At 40.5% G+C, this 19,440-nt stretch overlaps 1 protein-coding gene across 1 annotated transcript; it reads right to left on the reverse strand.

Moving 5' to 3' along the window:
• Window positions 1–4,594: 4,594 nt before the first annotated feature.
• tmem276b (transmembrane protein 276b) lies at window positions 4,595–16,529 on the reverse strand. Its single transcript, XM_061814178.1, has 4 exons — window positions 16,081–16,529; window positions 11,499–11,612; window positions 8,961–9,098; window positions 4,595–5,513 (listed from the first exon to the last, which is right to left on the reverse strand). Exons 1-4 carry the CDS (start codon window positions 16,466–16,468, stop codon window positions 5,266–5,268), a joined length of 888 nt encoding a protein of 295 aa, XP_061670162.1. The 5' UTR covers window positions 16,469–16,529; the 3' UTR covers window positions 4,595–5,265.
• Between the last annotated feature and the right edge of the window lie 2,911 nt (window positions 16,530–19,440).

Consider the following 19,440-nt stretch of genomic DNA (forward strand, 5'->3'; position numbering starts at 1 on the left):
TTTTATTCCCATAAAATAAGGAGAACATTGACAGTTTAATACTGAAATGAATTGAAATTAGTTCATGCACGTCTGTTATGTCTTTTCAGTCCCCAAAAAACACCAGCAGTGAATTGTACTGGTAAAAAAGTAAAGTATAAATAAATAAGTAAATTATTAAAATTGCTGTGCTACTGAAATACGTGTCATTTACATGGCCGCTGTTTTAACTGAATACAGGCAGGTCGAGTGTTGAGATATGTATTCAATTCTGTATCATAACACTGCTGTCGAAATCATCAGCAGATTCAACATTGTTTTGACTTGCAGGTGAGTGCTCATGATTTTAGATTAAAAATCACTTGATAACACCATTAAAAATCCAGATCTGGCATTCGATATGTGGCAAATGTCACAAATTGACATAGGGGATAGAAAGATGTGCTTAATAATCCCCATCTGATGTAAAGTTGTAGCACATCAAATAAAAGAAAGAAAGAAAGGGGGCAGACTGCGAACCACAAAGTATGCGAAAAAATGTGTGCAGTATTGCTTCCATCATCTCAAGGTGTTCACATTACGAGTAAGTCCTCCTTGTAGACATCTATTACCAGCACGTTTTAGTGGTGATCTTGATTGACTCAAGGGACTGACGAGAAATGTTCATGATTCACGCGCTTGCTACTGCCATCATATTTTCACAATACTAGTTTGAACTGACTTTTCATGACAACACAATGTGGTGGTATACAGTGGAAAGAATGAGTATTTGAAGACCCTGCTATGTTGCAAGTTCTCCCACTTAGAAATCATGGAGGGGTCTGAAATATTCATCGTAAGTACATCTCTACTGTGAGAGAGATAATCTAAAAAGGAAAGTCCAGAAATCACAATGTAGGATTTTTTTTAACGATTTATTTGTATGATACAGCTGCAAATACGTATTTGAACACCAGTCTATCAGCTAGAACTCTGACCCTCAAAGACCTGTTAGTCCGCCTTGAAAAGTCCACCTCCACTTCATGTATTATCCTGAATCACCTGATGTTCCTGTGTGAAGTTGTTAGCTGCATAGAGACACCTGTCCAATACAATCAATAAGACTCAAACTTGTAATATTGCCAAGACCAAAGAGCTGTCCAAAGACACCAGAGACAAAATTGTACAACTGCACACGGTTTGTAAGGGCTACGGAGAAATTGCCAATCAGCTTGGTGAAAAAAGGTCCACTGTTGGAGCAATCATTAGAAAATGGAAGACGCTAAACATGACGCTCAATTTCAATCAGAGTGGAGCCCCATGCAAGATATCACCTCGTGGGGTCTCAATGATCCTTAGAGAGGTGAGGCATCAGCCCAGGACTACACGACAGGACTTGGTCAATGACCTGAAAAGAGCTGGGAGCACCATTTCCAAGGTGACTGTTGGTAATACACGAAGACGTCATGGTTTGAAATCATGCATGCCATGGAAGGTTCTCTTGCTTAAACCAGCACATGTCAAGGCCCGTCTTAAGTTTGCCAATGACCATTTGTATGATACAGAGGAGTAATGGGAGAAAGTTTTACTGTCAGATGAGACCAAAATGGAACGTTTTGGTCATATTTCTACTAACCGTGTTTGGAAGAAGATGAATGATGAGTTCCATCCCAAGAACACCATCCCTATTGTGAAGCATGGGGGCGGTAGCCTCATAGTTTGGGGGTGTTTTCTGCACATGGGACAGGACGACTGCATTGTATTAAGGAGAGGATAACCGCGGCCATGTATTGGGAGATTTTGGGGAACAACCTCTTTCCCTCAGTCAGAGCATTGAAGATGGGTCGTGGCTGGGTCTTTCAACATGACAGTGACCCGGAGCACACAGCCAGGAAAACCAAGGTGTGGCTCTGTAAGAAGCATGTCAAGGCTCTGGCGTGGCCTAGCCAGTCTCTAGACGCAAACCAAATAGAAAATATTTGGAGGGAGCTGAAATTCCGTGTTTCTCAGCGATAGACCAGAAACCTGTCTGATCTACAGAAGATCTGTGTGGAGGAGTGGGCCAAAATCCCTCCTGCAGTGTGTGCAAACCTGGTGACCAACTACAGGAAACGTTTGACCTCTGTAATTGCAAACAAAGGCTGCTGTACCAAATATTAACATTGGTTTTCTCAGGTGTTCAAATACTTATTTGCACCTGTATCACACAAATAAATCGTTAAAAAAAATCATACACTGACTTCTGGATTTTTCTTTTTAGATTATCTCTCTCACAGCGGACATGCACCTACGATGAAAATTTCAGACCCCTCCATGATTTCTAAGTGGGAGAAGCTCCAATATAGCAGGGTGTTCAAATATGTATTTCCTTCACTGTAAACCTAGAATGTTAAAGACACAACGCAGTGTGCATCACATGCTCTTAACCTTTTTGATGTCATTCGTCACCTTGCAAAAACGTACTTTGTCAGTCTGTCCACGTCGACTTTTAATAGAACCAACAATGTGCAAAGATTGAACAAGACATGGTTATCGATCATGCTTCAGTTGAGATCTGAATTCTTGTCGTGGTTTGGCAATGTGAAAAGGACTGAACATCACATTTAGTGTCAACACACATTATAATACCTTTTTTTTTTTTAAGTTAACTGACATATCTGATAATATATCATATGACTCATCTCACTACATTTTTAAACTTGAGTATTTTGGTGACCGGGAGCAAAGTTTAAATGTTTGCACCACAAAAAAATGGTACTGAATCTCCTTTATACACAAGTCTGCTATTCAATTCTGTGAATGTCAAGTTGGTCTTGTGCAATAGGAAATTTGCAACTCATATACTTATGAAAGAATTGTTCCTTAACTGTTCCATCACTTTTTTAATGTAACTTGTTTTGCACAAGAAAATAATGCATATAAAATACTCAGATGCATCTTTTTCTCGTTAGAGATGTGTTTGCCAAACTTTGGGTCGGGGCCTGCATAAGTTTGGTTCAAGTCAACATTCTGTAAGGTATTTAGTTTAATATCAAGTAGGCACACATTTTTGTTTTAAATTGGCCTGTACAGTTTTGATCAAATTCGAATGTATCGCCACCCAGAATTATGCCACTGCCGTCCTAAAATTGACAGCACTGACATTTACCAAAATCTTTGCTTATTTAGTTAATGCACAGGTGTCAAACTCAAGGGTCGGGGTCCAGATGCGGCCCACTACATGATTTTATGTGGCCGGTGAAGGCAAAACATGTACATCAACTTCCATGATTTTTGATCCAATTTGAACTAAAATTTCAAACTATTATATCTTAAATGATGACGTTGAGATATTGCAAGCATTTTTGTCTTACCAAACATCAACAATAGTTGAAAAACCCATTACATTTGACTTCTGATTCTAAAACTAGTTGGTAAATATAATGTCTAAATATGATGGGTCAATTAAATATTTTCATGGTTTCAGTCACAATAGTCCTCTGACAGAAACCGTAACTACAGCGTGGCCCACGATGAAAATGAGTTTGATACCCCTGATTTAATGGTTAATGCAGCATCATGTAGAGACTATCCAACCAAAATTTGAGTTTTTAATGATAAAATTGGATTATGATTGATATCCATAAATTAAACATTTAAAAAAATATCTAATTTCAGTTTGAAATTCCTCATTGCTGTTGAAGCTTGGAAAACACATCCTTATTTTCTCATAAAATATCATGACTATGAACAATGTCATAGTGATACAAATATTTACTGATGCAAACATTATTTAGGCATTGTAGATGTCAACGTTATTGTTCATTTTGTTTTGCAAATGTGGGCATTAGGAAGAAATGTATCCATTGGGTCTTGGGTCAAAGTTGGAATTATGCATGAAAGAAGTGATGGAACAAATCCTAGGATTCCAGCATCTGATGACAAATGATTACATGTGCAACAGTACATTTAAAATTGTACTTTTGTGTAAAAAAAAAAAAAAGACTGTTGCTGGCTCCACTTTTTTTCAGGTGTCAGGGAGCATGTTTTGGGTCAAGGCAGTAGGAGACAGGCCAATGTTTTCATTTTTTTTTTAAATCTAGTGGCAACACTAAAATACCGCTACACTATTTCCTCAAGAAAAGTACTCTAAAAAGGATGACCAATCGTGAGTGTAAACAACGCAACTCCAGTTTCTCAATCTGCAATCTGCCTTCTTATTGGTCTCATGTCACGTTACCATTCAGCTGTCAGCAAACAACTGGCTTGGTCAAGAAATGTAAGAGCACAGCAGCATGAAGTCATAGCTCACCAGTTACACATTTCGGTTCCTCCTCACCACAACAAATTCGAAATGCCATCATTGTGGCTAAACCCTACCGCAGAATCATCCCTCGAGCGAAAATTTTTACCGCCATCTCGCTGAGCATGCGCTTCCATACTGTCAGGCATCCTTGTTTCAATACAAACAGACATAAACAACCTTATTCAACATCTACTTTATATAAATAATGTACCTTAGTCTACAAAGAGATGCAATTGTACACACATACACTACTTACTCACACAAATCTTTTAAGAGATGATCAAATGGTCTGCTTTTTGATGCAAATTTAGTCATGTGCATTTTTTGGTGCTGCCTACACCACTTGGTTCATCCAGCAAAGAACGCAGACATCGGCCACGGTCAGGGCCAAGGTTTGATATCATTGTGCTACATTAACAGGAAGCAATGAGCACTCATTGCCAGATTTCGCTCCCCCCCCCAACAATAACAGCGCACATCACTTTATTCAAAAAAGAGCAGGGCTGACGGGGATGTTCTAGCCTCAATTTACAGTATGTGATTTTCTGCATTTGGATGGTTTTCCTCATGATTCAACAGCTGACAACGTGGAAAAGCTGCATGGGTTTGAACGTGCCTGTCGGACTGTGTGTAGCAAATGGATTCAGGAGAGCACCATTGGAAAACAGTCACCTTCAGATTGCCATAAAATCAGCATGTCAAAAAGAGAGGATCCTAAAAAAAAAAAAAAAAAAAAAAAAAAACATTGTGTAACGAGAGCCAAAGCGCCTCTCAGACGTTAGGTTGCACTCTTGGTGTCCCCGGAGTTCATTTTGGAGGGGTTCAAGAAATTGTGTTACAAGTCTGTTAGTTCTTTGTTCCAGAATGTGTGTTCTCACAACTCAGGCACTATGAACACTGAGAGGGTTGGCAATATTGAGGGTGTGGTGAGAAGGTGAGCAGACAAAAATGGTTGTCAATTTCAACATCAAAGTTTTGAAGGGTTCAGTTTGTGCGCTCAATGGGTTAGTGGCCCGGCGCTGTCACACGGTTCCATTCTCATGGCGCGGCTTGTGAGGCGTCGTGCGGACCGGCGTGCTCAGGGAGGGGGCCAAGGTGCAGAGGAACCCAGCCAGCAAAGTAAGGCCGAGGCCGCCCCAGGCACAAAACATGGACCAGCCATAGCCGTGGCTAATGTCCTCGGGAAGGCTGTACATGTAGCGAGGGTAGCGGGATAACTCAAAGTTGATTCCGGCCACACATGTGCACAAGGAGATGATGCAGCATGTTCCTGTGTGAGGAGAAGAAACATTCACTGGTTGTATACATGGACCAAGTACATTGTTGTCAAGTTCATGAATACAGTGATACGTGTCTTTTTGGAAATTGATGTGATGCAAACACACAAAATCATCCTGTGTCTGGATAGCTCCATGGTCAGAATGGCCAAAAGTTGGACATTCTGGAATGGCCTCAAAAGTAAAAAAAAAATCTGTCATTAAATCCCTCATCAGGCACAACATGATGAGACATAAGCAAATCTAGTGCGACTTCAACTGAGTGAACATCTCCACAAGTCTGTTTGCCTCTCTGTAGGAGTGTTTTGTGACGTCCTAACAGAAGGAGAACCTTAATGGTAGAGGTAACGTGTAATTATAACCATGCAAATAGAACTGGAAGTTACCGCTACATAGAAAATTTGGATGCAGCCCGATTATAACGACTGAGGTATTTATATGGAGCATTTTTTTGGGTTAAGACGTCTAACCCGAATCAAGTCACAAGGCGCCATTAAAACGGGCTAGCGTTCCTTAGCATCAAGATGCCACAATATGGGAGTGAAGCACGAGTTTGATCTAAATGAAAGTCCTCAACTCACCTTTAGAGAGAAAAAATAAATTAAAAACAACTGTGCGCAACATTCTTCATGCCACCCCATACAGTGCATATTAAATTAGATAAGGTCAGGGCAGGGTACACCCTGAACTGGTTGCCAGCCAAACAGTCGCACTCACAATCACTCCTAGGGGCAATTTAGAATCTCCAATTAATGCATGTTTTTGGGATGCGGGAGGAAACAGGAGTGTCCAGAGGAAACCCATGCAGGCACGGTTCATTGCAGATGTTAAATTACCCGTTGATACGAATGTGAGTGTGTATGGCTGTGTGTTTATTTGTTTCAGTGGCATTGTCTTTTGTTTTTCATTTTGCACTTTCAAGCCACCGTAATTTGTTCCCTGCAATTGGCTGGCAACGAGTTCTGGGTGTACAGTACCTAGACAAGGGGTCGGGAACCTATGGCTCATGAGCCATACCTGGCTCTTTTGGTGGTAGCATATGGCTCGCGGAGCCCTCATCAAAACATACTGCACATGCGTTTTCTGTCGTGCAGAGAAGGTATGTCCGAGTGGAGTTGCCGTAGTTTGGTGTGGTATTCAGCGCAAATGACGCAGAGAGAGTTTGGCCTAGTGGGGTTGCCATAGTTTTTGCATGGTAGTTGAAGTTCACAGATGAAGAAGGGTCTAAAGCCGATCGTGTCGGAACAACTAATTATGGAAAAGCTTTTGACAAAGGTCGCTCAGGGAAAAAATATGAGCACTGAAGTTTCAAGAAGAATGGACAACCTTCGTGGAGATGGGAGGATTCTGCTGTGTGTTTAAATTGGGGAGTATGACAAACCATTCGTACTCGACGTTACCAAATAACATTTTGCCAACTTCGCATAAAGACAAGATAATCAAACGAATAAAAGACATGCCTTTGTCTGCAAGAACTCTTCACCAGCATGATGGCAAATTGAATTGAATTATGTTCACGATTAACAGATGGAAGTCTTAATGTCTGTATGCATGAAGCGTAATCTAACAACGTACAAAACAAACTAAAAAGCCATCAGCAAAACCGTGCAGCACGAGAAGTCGCATTAAATGGTGAAAAGTGCTTTGTCATCATTGGTTAGCTTGAGACTTATTGTACTCTAAAAGTGTTGGTCTTATATAAATGTGCAAATAGACACGTACTTAGTTTTTAAAATACTGTATTGCTCTTTTGAAATTACATTTTACAATATTTGGCCTTTATGGCTCTCTCAGTTGAAAAGGTTCCCAAACCCTGACCTAGACTCTCGCGCAAAGTCAGCTGACTTAGGCGCCAGCACACCCACGACACTAGTGAGGATAAGCAGTTCAGAGAATGGACAGATGGATCACTTTGGAGTGTTTTTGGTGTCCTCATCAGAATCACTTAGTCATCATGAAACTGTAGCATAATAATGAAACGCCAAGGTCGTTTTATAAGTGGCCAAACATTTGCACACGTAGCAATACAATAAGTATCTTCAAATTTGTTTCCTTCCTTTTTTTCTGCATTGGGCGAACACAATTTTGGTATAGCCCACAGACTGCTCCGTTAACTAAAAGCATCCGTAATAAGTGGCTGAAGGATACTAAGTAAAAGAATGACACCAATTTATTCCCCAGAATCTGTTATCTGATAAAATGAGCGATTTTGAAGAATATGTTATCTGATAAAATGAGCGATTTTGATCAACTATATTCTATTTCCACAGTCAATGGGAATGTGACTGTTATTGGTTGTTGGTGGTGCTTCTTCTGGTCTGCAAATGGTTGGCGACCAGTTTACGGTCTATGACGCCGCCTCCTCCAAAGTCATCTGGGAGGCCCCAGCACACTCGAGGGAGGATAAGCAGTAAAGGATGAATGGATGTCTCTGACGTGTGCACCCATGCGCAGCGCACGTAGAGAGGTTGCTGTGGACGACCGCAATGTTGTAGGGGTGAGGAGGCAAAAAAAATCATGCAGGGGGTCCAGTGCATCGTGCTACTGTGGTTGTGTTGTGCTGTCCAATTTTTGATTCAATTAATTTCATCCATCCATCCATTTTGTTTGTCACTTATCCTCACTAGGGTCGCGGGGAGTGCTGGAGCCTATACCAGCTGTCAACAGGCAGGAGGCAGGTTACACCCTGAACTGGTTGCCAGCCAATCGCAGGGCACATAGAGACAAATAGTCACACTCACAATCACACCTAGTGGCAATTTAGAGTGTACAATTAATGTTGCATGTTTTTGGGATGTGGGAGGAAACCGGAGTGCCCGGAGAAAACCCACGGAGGCACGGGGAGAACATGCAAATTCCACACAGGCTGGTCCAGGATTGAACCCGGGACATCAGAACTGTGAGGCCAACGCTTTACCAGCAGAACCACCGTGCCGCCCCAATTAATTAAAATTTATTGTAATTCAATTTCAACATGGGCAAATGAGGTGGAACCTATCCAGACATGGCTTCAGGTCATTGTGCTCAGATGCTTTTTTTTTTTTTTTTTTTTTTTTTAGTGTTGAGACTTCACCAGTATTCATTTTTTTCAGCATAGGATCAACTTAAAACAACAGAGTAAATGTGAGGTTAAATTAAAAATCTCTTTTTGGGGGGGAGTGGGAGGGGAGCCTGAAATGGGAATGTCTCAAACCTCGTTACTGAGTCACAGAAAAAGGAACACCTATTAATATCATGCAGTACAGTTGGACACCAATATATATTACAATCACAATAATGAAAATATGGTGAAATACATTTCTCTGAAAATGTGAATCAAAACTGAACATTATAAACATTTTAACGGCTGCTTATTTGGGATGTCATTATATTGAGCATGTGGTCATAATATTCTGGCTGGTTGGTATTTGTGTGAATGTGGGCAAATATTTCCACGCTACCTCCCATGAGAAAAAGTAGGCCGGCCACATATTGCATGAGGTCATGCTGTTGGTAGCATCCCAGCACTCCAATTATCCAGCCAAAAAGAATTATGGAGACAGCCATGCCAACGAAGCCAGCCGTCATTCTTCTTAGATCTGCAAGAAGACATGAACATGTTACAAACATTTAAACAACCGCGATTACTCCAATTATAGTTACATCCGATAAGAACACCAATGCAAATTGTGTACCTCAGAAATATTACGATTTTCCCCTGAAAAACAACAAACATAAAATGGCATTTCTTTGGTTTTTTTTTTCATTATGTTTATAAATAAAAACACTCCACAACTGTGGGAATACATAGTTTTTTAGGGCAGGAATGATACAACTTTGGTGGTTGTTTAACACTGAGATGTCTCAGCTTGACAGTTACCTCTTTTCTGCGATCAACAGGCAACTGTATATTCCCGTAGTAGACTACTGTAATGGCCTCAGAAGTGGTCGAGTAAGAAGGGAGTCGCCACTGCATTTTCAGTTACTTTATTAAACTCGCGGAAACTCAAGAACAAGAAAATTTACAAGGTGCCATAAACCAAAACTTATGCCAACAGTGTCTTATCCAAGACTGACTTTTCAGTACATTTTGGTCACACTACACCCGACTGCCCTTAAATGTGTACACATATTATTGCAGATGCAGTATTAAACTCAATCAAGTAAGGTGGGCTGGCAGTGAATGGGTTAAATAAGTGGATCCCCAAGGCAGAGAAAATCCCTCAAACAATTTTTGCATTTGAAGTACTTGGAAAGATTTGAGTGTTCGTTGCAGCCCTACATGACACAATCAATGATTGTTGTGCTTTGGTCTGGTGTCCTCACCGCTAGCACTGGCTAGCTGCTAATGCTACCTGTGCTGGCAGTAATGAGGCAGTTCTCCATGCAGTCGCATGTTTATGCCTTCCACATAATCTCTGGGACGGTAATTCTTCAACTGAATAAACAGTGTCTTCAGACATCCCTCACAAATTAACTATATAATAGCATCGTTATATGACACTTTGGAGCCACCGCCACACAAACAATGTTGGGAACGTGCATTCCGGAGTGGGGGCAAGGAGTGGTCGCTGCCTATGCAGCCTGCTCCGTGTCAGGATGTCTGAGTCCAATGGGGAGTCTCAAGCTTGCTATGGGATGCGCCAACTGGATTCTGTTTACTCCCTAGAATTGCAAACAGAAGTAGAGCAGGAAATGATTGGCTGTTGTCTGGCAGATTTCTGCCATCTTACAGTGGGGCAGAAAAGTAGAAAAGTAGGCCACCAATTGTACATGTTCTCCGACTTAGAAAGATGAGAGAGGCCTGGAATTTTCAACATAGGTATACGTCTCCTGACCACTAACCACTGAGCTACAGGGCCTCTCTATCTCCTATAAGAGATAAAATTAGGAAAAAGAATCCAGAAAATTACGGTGTGATTTTTAACAAATTTTGGTGCAAAATAAGAATTTGCTCAATAACTTGACAGACAATGACTGAGGTCAAACGTTTTCTCTTAGTGTTCATGAGGTTTTCAAATGGTGGCTGGTATTTTGGCCCATTCCTCCATGTAGATCTCCTCTAAAGCAGTGATGTTTTAGGGCTGTTGCTTGGCAACACAGATTTTCAATTCCACGCAAAGAATTTCTATGGGGTTGAGTTCTGGAGACTGGCTAAGCGACTGCAGGACCTTGGGAGGATTTTTACAAATCCACTCCTCTGTTGCCCAGGCCCTGTGTTTGGATCACAGTCATGTTGAAAGAACCAGCCATGTTTCGGTTTCAATGCCCTTGCTGATGGAAAGAGGTTTTTACTCAAACTCTCACAATACAAGGCCCAGTTATTACTTTCCTTGACAAAGATCCGTCGCCATGGTCCCTTTGCAGAAAAACTGCCCCAGAGCATGATGTTTCCACCCTTCACCCTTCACAGAAGATCAGGTGTTCTTTGGATGCAACACTCAATTTTTCCTCCAAACGCTTTTGTTGCCAAAAAGTTACATTTTGGTTTCATCTGACCCATGACATTCTACCAGTTTTCTTCTAAATCATTCAAATGCTCTCTAGCAAGCCACTACATGTCCAGGCCCATCAGGGGGGCATGTCTGGCACTGCAGAATTTGATTTCCTGGTGGGTTGATGGGTTATTGATGGAAACCTTTGTTACTTTGGTACCAGCTCTTTGCAGGTCATTCACAAGGGTTCCCATGTGATTCTGGGAATTTTGCTGACCGTTCTTGTGCTCATTTTGACCCCACGGGGTGAGAGCATAGGAAAAACATGAATGGATACAGCATTTTTTTTCATTTGGTTAAGGATAACATGGGCAAAGAGAAAAAAAAAACTTTAAACTCCTTAATGTCAGAGAAACAAAAAAAAAATATTGTTTCAATTCAAAGGAGGCATTGGTCATCACATTCTATGGTACAACATGCTCAAAGCCAAATAAAAATGCATATGAAAGAACACAAGTGTCAATCCCACAACTTTACATCGAAATACAACTAATTTTTACTCACGAAGAGCATGCCATTCATCCTGTCGTATGGTCTTTGTAATGTTGATGGGTACATTTCGTGGAAGGCTCGACGAAGTGTAGTGGTAGTTTACTGGAGTACATCTTTGTATTATTCCTGGTGAAACAAGAAAAAAGTGATAAACGGGTCATGAATATACCCAGAATTCATAAGAATAAAAAGTGTTCCAAATAGTTACAACTTTTCTACATCTTTTGCACGTGTCATTACAGACAACCGATACATTGGTGCTCCGCTATTTATGGAAGATAAGGACCAGTCCTGACAGCCAATACCAAAAATTGACACTGAATATAATTCCCATTAACTCCTCCCTGACCCCCAAAAAGGTCATTTAGAAAAAAAATGATAAGCAGGCGTTCAGATTTAAAAAAAAATGCAAATACTGTAAGCATGGGAAAGAAAAAAAATACCACCATTAAACATTGGAGTCTACTGTACAATAGAAAATGGGTAAAAAATGTTTTAATACCTGTGCTTGTACCGTTTAAAATTTTGCAGAAAAACAAAATATATTTTCAACATGTTAGGGATTACAATAACAACACACAAACACTGGGTTTTACATAACCAGGATGTTTTAGGCCGATCAGCAAGTTTTAAAAAAAGATAACTCATCACCGACTTGTGTACTTAATAGCGAAAAACAAAATACAATAAACATTATCTTTGTTCATCTATTTATGCCAGTAAGGTATAGTGACAGACAGAACAACTAAATGGTCTTTTACTAGATGGCAGGAAGTACATACATAATTAATGGATCCACTATTTGTGACATTTTTGCTTGTTGGCGTGCCGTTTCAATTGTAAAATATGTACCTTGGCTCCATAAAGGTTGGAAATCGCTGCTCTGGTCAGATTACGTATTCTTATCACTAAGGTCACACCAACACTCAACATGACAGGAATAATGGGTGCTGATTTACTGTAATTAAATTACTTTATTCTAATTAAATAACTGCGATTGGCTGGGAACCAGTTCAGGAAGTACCCTTCCTCCTGCCCCATGACAGCTGGGATTGGCTCCAGCACTCCCGCAACCCTGGTAAGGATAAGTGGCTCTGAAAATGGATCGATGGATAATTAAATAACTTCATACGCACCAAAACTTTAGAGCATTATTTGAGAACGCCTGCATGTTCGTTTATAACTACTAGTGCTAGCATTAGCTTGCTAGGATACGAAACATTTTGTCATCATCTTAAAGCGTTATCATATTAAAAGTCTGTGAACATTTCTGAAGCAAGCCTTAAACGGACGTCCTCTCCCGAGCACCAGTGACCATCAACACCCATTTTCCCCATTTTGGACTTATAAACAGGGGGCAATTCATTATTGTTGTTGTTGTGAGGATCACAAATGTATACGGTTGGGTTTGAGTGGACAAGATGAAGCCCAATGATTGTAAAAAATAATAATAATAACGGGATGCGGTGGTATACAAAATTTTATTGCAATGGTCAGAAATAGTGCAATCGTGAAAGACCAAATTTGTCTTGTGGTCTGATTCAGCCATTACTTGTTGTCGTTGCCAAGATATGTTGTCTGTCCCACATTGCCAATGTTTTTTTAAAAAATAACTTTGTTGGTGGTCAGATATAAACAGTACTATGTCAAAGGTCATACAAACAAGCCGAAAAAGAGTAGCTTTGGGATTCAAATATATTGTACATGAAGGAAACGCTGAGTAGATGTTTTTTGCAGAGCTGATCAATGACGTCATTGACTAGACTGCACCAATCTTATTGGCCTGAATAATATTGGCAGGTATTTTTCACGATCACTGGGCTTCATCTTATCAACTCAAATGCAACCAATACACTCGTTACTGCGGCGATGACAACAAGAGTGTATTTTAGGAACAAAATGGAGTAAAACGTGTTGTGGTCACCGGTGTTCGGGAGAGGACTTTAATTCAAAGCTTGCTTGCGGTATGTTCACCTACTTTTAATACTATATGAAACAAAACATTATCTATCTTTGCTAGCTAGTGCTAGCACTGATGGTTATACATAAACATGTTGACATTATTTGTACATCATTATTTTTGCCATGAGCAAATATAAAATATCTGTATGGTATGCAAAACATTGACAAATACAAACTACTACAGTACATCACTTTCCCCACTCTCCGATTACAATGAATACCTCGATTTTCATAAGAATGCGTTGTAATGATATCCCAAAAAAATACCCAAAATTTTATTTCAAGAGTTGCTGTGGCAGCTCAGTGACCACAAAGCCATTGAGGATTACAATCTTGTCCACAATATAATTTTAATTATCATTGCACTTGAGGGAAAACATGATCATAAATCACGCCGTGATGATTTAATATTTACAATTAATTTGTTGGACAAGTTTTCCCTAATCCCAAATACGCATCCCTGTATAATCATGGAGACCAAGTAAAAATACTGAATACAACAAAATGTGACTTTTTCTTGCTATGTGATCTTACTTCCTAGTTGGTCCCAGTGTTTGAATACAGATGAGAAAATAGTGATGTAAGAACTGAAAGTTTGCATGCCCCATGTTAGTTCTGAAACCAGCTTTGCCATTATCTTGTTCACCTTTCGATATTTGCGTATCTCTTTGCATGTCATTGACTTTTGTACAAACATACACAATGATGTGTTTCGGGGAATGGATTGGAAACCTAATGCTGTCTTTCATTAAGGTTTACAGTCACGAGAGTCAACACACTGTCTATTGTTGAAAGCAACATTTCCATATGAGCTAATGCAAAAATGCAGTGTGAATAGTGAGACTAAGCACTTGACATGACTATCAAATACATGCAACAACACAAAGTAAAATCCTTTTCTACGATATAACAGTGTACAGTGGTTGTTTATGTGGATCCAAGACACCACTTTTAATCCAATCGTTAATCGTTCAGTGGTGTTCAAAGTGGGGGGTTCACCGGGCATTATGAGTTGGGGGGGGGGGGGTCTTACCTTAAACACTTTTCATTATTAAGTTACACCCAGCAGATGGAGCTAATTTTACTACCAAGCACAGAAGCCCACACCAGCCACTCAGATGACTGGAGGAAATCAAGCCTGATAAATTAATGAGGGAAAAAAATGATTAGGTTTTTGTTTATTTTTGGTGGCTTGCTTGGTCACCTCGCCAGTGTAATTTTTTTCAACCGTAAAAGTGACCATTGCAGTGATTATTGGAGTTACGTTTGTTGTTCATGTTTTAGTTTATTCCCAAGGAATAATGTTCGCAAGCTATTTATTTAAAAACCTATTGTGTGTGTGTGTATGGGGGCGAGGGGGGTAAATAAAATAATGAAACAAATAATTTCATCTAAAAAAGGGGGCACTGCAAAAAATGTTTGGAAACCACTGCATTAGTTAATGAGATAACACCCTGTATCCGATTGAAATACAGTATATTTGCAATTTTATTGTATGTATGCAACAGAGGAGTCATTCTCAATGAGTGATACTAATTCCACTTGTAGTACATTATATGGACCCCTCTGATAGTACGTGAAATAAACAGTGCCTATACAGTTCAGTTGTATTTACCTCTTTAGTACAACACAATTCCATTTAATTATTTAGAACCATTTTCAAATTTTTAGCTGTTTCGAATTTCTATCAAAATTTTAATATAAAATACATTTTAAATCAAATTGTTGTTTTAGTAAAGCTTTAATATATTTAAACGGTATTAATGCTCTAGCTTTGCATCGATTGTAAAACTTGCGCCTAGCATTTGCGTTCAGGTGAACGTTACCTTGGTATATTGCAGTTCGAGAGAAAAGTTTCCCCTCTCAAAAACAACAAAAAAAAAAAAAAAAAACCACAATTCTGGACAAAAAAAAGAACATTTCACAAATTGGGTAGCTGACATGAGGAACCAGACATTTTATGAATGATAACAAAATATATATTGTATTGAAACAAGGGCTTATCTATACTACTGCATTTTAATGTAAAACTAAAAACTAAGGGTTATTTTAATTTAATTTTATGTGTGTGTTTTTTTTTTTTAATAGGTGGCACTGGGTTTAAAAAGTTGGGGAACCACTGCTACGGAGGCTCGCCTCCATGGAATTTAATGAATGCACAGTATGCGGTCGACATTCCATTAGGGGAAAAAAGCCTTTTTTGAGTCAACCTGGTCACTGAAGTGCAAGTAAAAGGTAGAATTTGTACAATTGTCACTGGTCAAGTTCAGCGTGATGTCATAATAACATGGCTGCTGTATGGTTTATTTCAATATTTTAAGAAGAACCCTCTAGAGAAGGTTTGAAGTAATTCCATCTATTCTATTCTTGCTACTCCACAGAAAATAGACGAGTTAATGCACCGTGATTGTTTTTGAGAGTTTACAGTACTATGACCTTTGTCTGGACCCTGTGAGCTCGAGGTTTATTGTTTTTCTTCCTCTTTTTTTTAACAACTAACAATAGATAGCCTTCATTCCAGCCTGACTTTCAAATGCGATCTTAGCATCCTAGAAAGATGAGAAATGAGATACAGAACATTTGGGGACCATAGGAATGTCCAGTGCATGCAAGACGGGCGCCCGCCTTTTACCTTTGTAAATCTGCTCCTCGGTTTCAAGGTCGAATCCCTCTCGGTGGCATTTCCTCCAAAGGCCGGACACCGTGGAGTTGAACTGTCGACTGCAGTGACTCTCCATCCCGGAGGCTGCGGCCACAAAGTGTCGCTTGCCCCTCGAGAGAGGAGCAGCCTCCGGGCCGCCTCCTCTCCTCTTGGGAGGCATACGGAGGGGGAGGTTGTGATTGGAGATGTAGATGTAGCCCGGGTCGTTGCGCTTGTTGGCGTAGTTTTTACACCTCTCGCGGTGCCTCCTCGCGTCCGTCTCGTACCAGTAGTCGGTGCAAATGGCCATAGCGAGAAGCCCCAGCGCGCACAGCGCCAGGAAGAGCCCTCCGCTGGTTAACATTTTCATAGCGGCCATCTTCCCCGCTCGACGGAGACAGCTAGGCGAGAAGCTTCCTCCGGTGGCCGTCACAGCCTCCCGCGGTCCTGCCCTCCGAGCATGCTGAGGGACAAAAGGTCCGAGGTGTACGGACGGGATGCTGCGGTCTGTTGTTGATGTAATGTTATTGTCACCATCTGTTGTGTTGTGGTACCGGAGGAGCTGATGGATGGCGACGAGCGCTGCGAGGAGGAGGAGGCTGGGCCACGGCATGTAGTAGCGCTCTCTCTCCTCCAGGCTGGCGAGCAGACAGGAATCCGTGGACGCTCAATTGGTGATTTGGATCTACTGGATCGTGCTTGAAAGGTCTTGAATTACTTTTACATTCAAGAAGTCAGTTGCTGTCCTACAACCTGACAGAGAATCACCCCCTCCCCCCCAAAAAAAAGTGACCAACACCTGTGCACAAACAAAGGGTTAAGTCAACTATGGGAAACAACCAGAGTGGAAATGTAAAAGCATTTGTATTGAGTGACACATACAGGAAAAGGTGTCTGAAGTCAGTGTCAATGTGTATTCTTTATAGTAAATTAATACCTTCTCCTGACTTTGGTAAAGGCAGGGAGGGTTACTTTCCTACTCAATGATAATATGAATGGTCATCTTTCTTGATGTGTTCAATGAGATTGACTGATGACCAATTTAAGGTGCAGCCATCCCCAACCCTGGACAGGCAAACGTATGAAAAATGTTTGGCTCAATAGATGGGATAAATCAAGTGCAGTAGGGTTAACCTAATAGCCTGCCTCACAGTTCTGAGGTTTGGAACCCTCCTGTTTGGAGTTTTCATTTTCGTGGATGTGTATGTCTTCTCTGGGTACTTCAGTTTCCTCCACATTACAAAAACGTGTTTGTTAGCTTCACTGGAGACTCTAAATTGTCCACAAGTGTGAATGTTTAGCTATTGGAGCACTGCAATTGGCTGGTGACCCCTCCACGGTGCCTTTCCCAATGGCGGTTAGGATAATCTGACGCTTACCCACAACCCTGAGGAAGACAAATGTTTGCAATCAAATAGGATTAGGTCAGTTAGATCAATATATGGTGTCTTGAATATAAAATGTTGAAGATTTGCTTCAACTCATCTAATATTTAATTAATTGTTTCGTGTTAATAAATAACATTCTGTAAATTGTGGACTACATTACCAAGTAATGGGTACAGGGAATCTCATGTTTGTTTCTTTTTCCCCTCAATGTGGATAAGTGATAATCCAGCCTTTGAAAGTAATTTAAACTTTAAAGTGACTTTTTTTTCAACCCTCCCTGTGTTCTTGAACATCCTTTAACACAGAAGTGTCAAACTCAATTTACCTCGGGGCTACCGGAGGTAGAGACCGGCTGAGGCTGGGCCGCAGCCAAGGTGCACATGCACTCACGGCCAATTTCAATTAGAAATTTAAAAGAAAATTCAATCTTCTCAAACATCTTTTTTTTTTTTTCAAGTTAAACACATTAAGATAAAGTCGGAGGCAGCATGGTGGTGCAACTGGTTAGATCGTTGGGCTCACAGTTCTGAGGTGCGGGACTTAAAGCCTGTGTGGAGTTTGCATGTTCTCACACTGCCTGCGTGGGTTTTCTCCAGGCACTCCGGTTCCTCCCACATCCCCAAAAACATGCATTAATTCGGGAGTCTAAATTGCCGCGACTTTTGTTTGACTCTGGGTGCCCTGCAATTGGCTGGCAACCAGTTCAGTGTGTACCCCACCTCTTTCCTGATGATACCTGGGACTGGCGCCAGCACCACTGTGACCCTTGTGAGGATAAACGGCTCATAAAATGAATGAATGAAAAAAGATGAACAAAGATGCTTGTGTCAACAAGTTGTGTACAAAACTACTAGTAAAACGCTCCATGGCAACGCTACTGTAATTTTCATTCATAAAAATATTTCTCTACTTGCACGTGCTCAACAGCCATATGCCCTACCATGATTGGTTGGCTTTTTACACAACACTCTAAAAGTCTGTTCATGTAAAACTCACGAACATTAAACTTTCATATTAAGGTAGGGGTTACAAAATATTTTCAACCGCCAGATTGAGATCCTGCTTTAACAGGATTACATTTCCTTGTTTGACAATTGGTTGATTTTCAGTCCTTTTTGTGCGTTTCTGCAAGTTCGACAAATGTTCTCCTTTCAACCTTGTCCAAAACAGGTCCACTAAGCTGTTTCATCTGTCAATGGACATTGCTTTCAATGAGTTCAATGTTCACTTGCTATCGTATATAAGAAAATAACAGCACGTTTGTTCAACACACATGTAGCCATTGTCCGTCGCTCTAATCTAATCTCATTGTATTGAAGGGAAGGGTCAGGTGACACTCAGTCCGCAGGCAAATCTGCCATTTTTTTTAAATTCCATTTTCCCACACAACTTGCAGCAGGTGATACAATTATGTATCGCGATTATATGAGCTGCTTACCTCGAACTACTCAGAAGCCAGCTCTCCCATTGGCTCCGTGTTGTCCATAATGATCTGAGTGTTTGTGCAAGTGTCTTATAAGGAGTGTAGCGATGTGGTTGCTGAAAGGGATAATTAGGGTTTTTTTTTCTAGCTGATAGGTGTTTAAATACTTATTTGCAGCTGTATCACACAAACAAATCGTTAAAAAAATCATACATTGTGATTTCTGGATTTTTCTTTATAGATGATGTCTCTCACAGTGGACATGCACCTACGATGAAAATTTCAGACACCTCCATGATTTCAAATAGGGAGAACTTGCAATATTGCAGGGTGTTCAAATACTTATTTTCTTCACTGTACATGTAGAATATTTTTGAAGTACTGTATTGTGTATCCTAACGCAATATGAATGTCAATGAAAAACATAACGTTGTCTATTTCATGTCCAGTTCATCTCTGATTAACTTGTACATTTCTACTGCTAGTGCGGGGGCACAAAATAATAGCTGTGTGGAGGACACAGTGCTAGTTTGGACTTTC

This window comes from Syngnathoides biaculeatus, chromosome 3 (genome assembly GCF_019802595.1).
Source record: "Syngnathoides biaculeatus isolate LvHL_M chromosome 3, ASM1980259v1, whole genome shotgun sequence".
NCBI lineage: Eukaryota > Metazoa > Chordata > Actinopteri > Syngnathiformes > Syngnathidae > Syngnathoides > Syngnathoides biaculeatus.

Coding starts and splice junctions, on each gene's coding strand:
- tmem276b (XM_061814178.1), bottom strand. CDS start 16,468: ATGGCCGCTATGAAAATGTTAACCAGCGGAGGGCTCTTCCTGGCGCTG. Junction 11,613..16,080: donor CGAGGAGCAGATTTACAAAG/GTAAAAGGCGGG, acceptor TTGTTTCACCAG/GAATAATACAAAGATGTACT. Junction 5,514..8,960: donor CCTACTTTTTCTCATGGGAG/GTAGCGTGGAAA, acceptor CTCCTCACACAG/GAACATGCTGCATCATCTCC.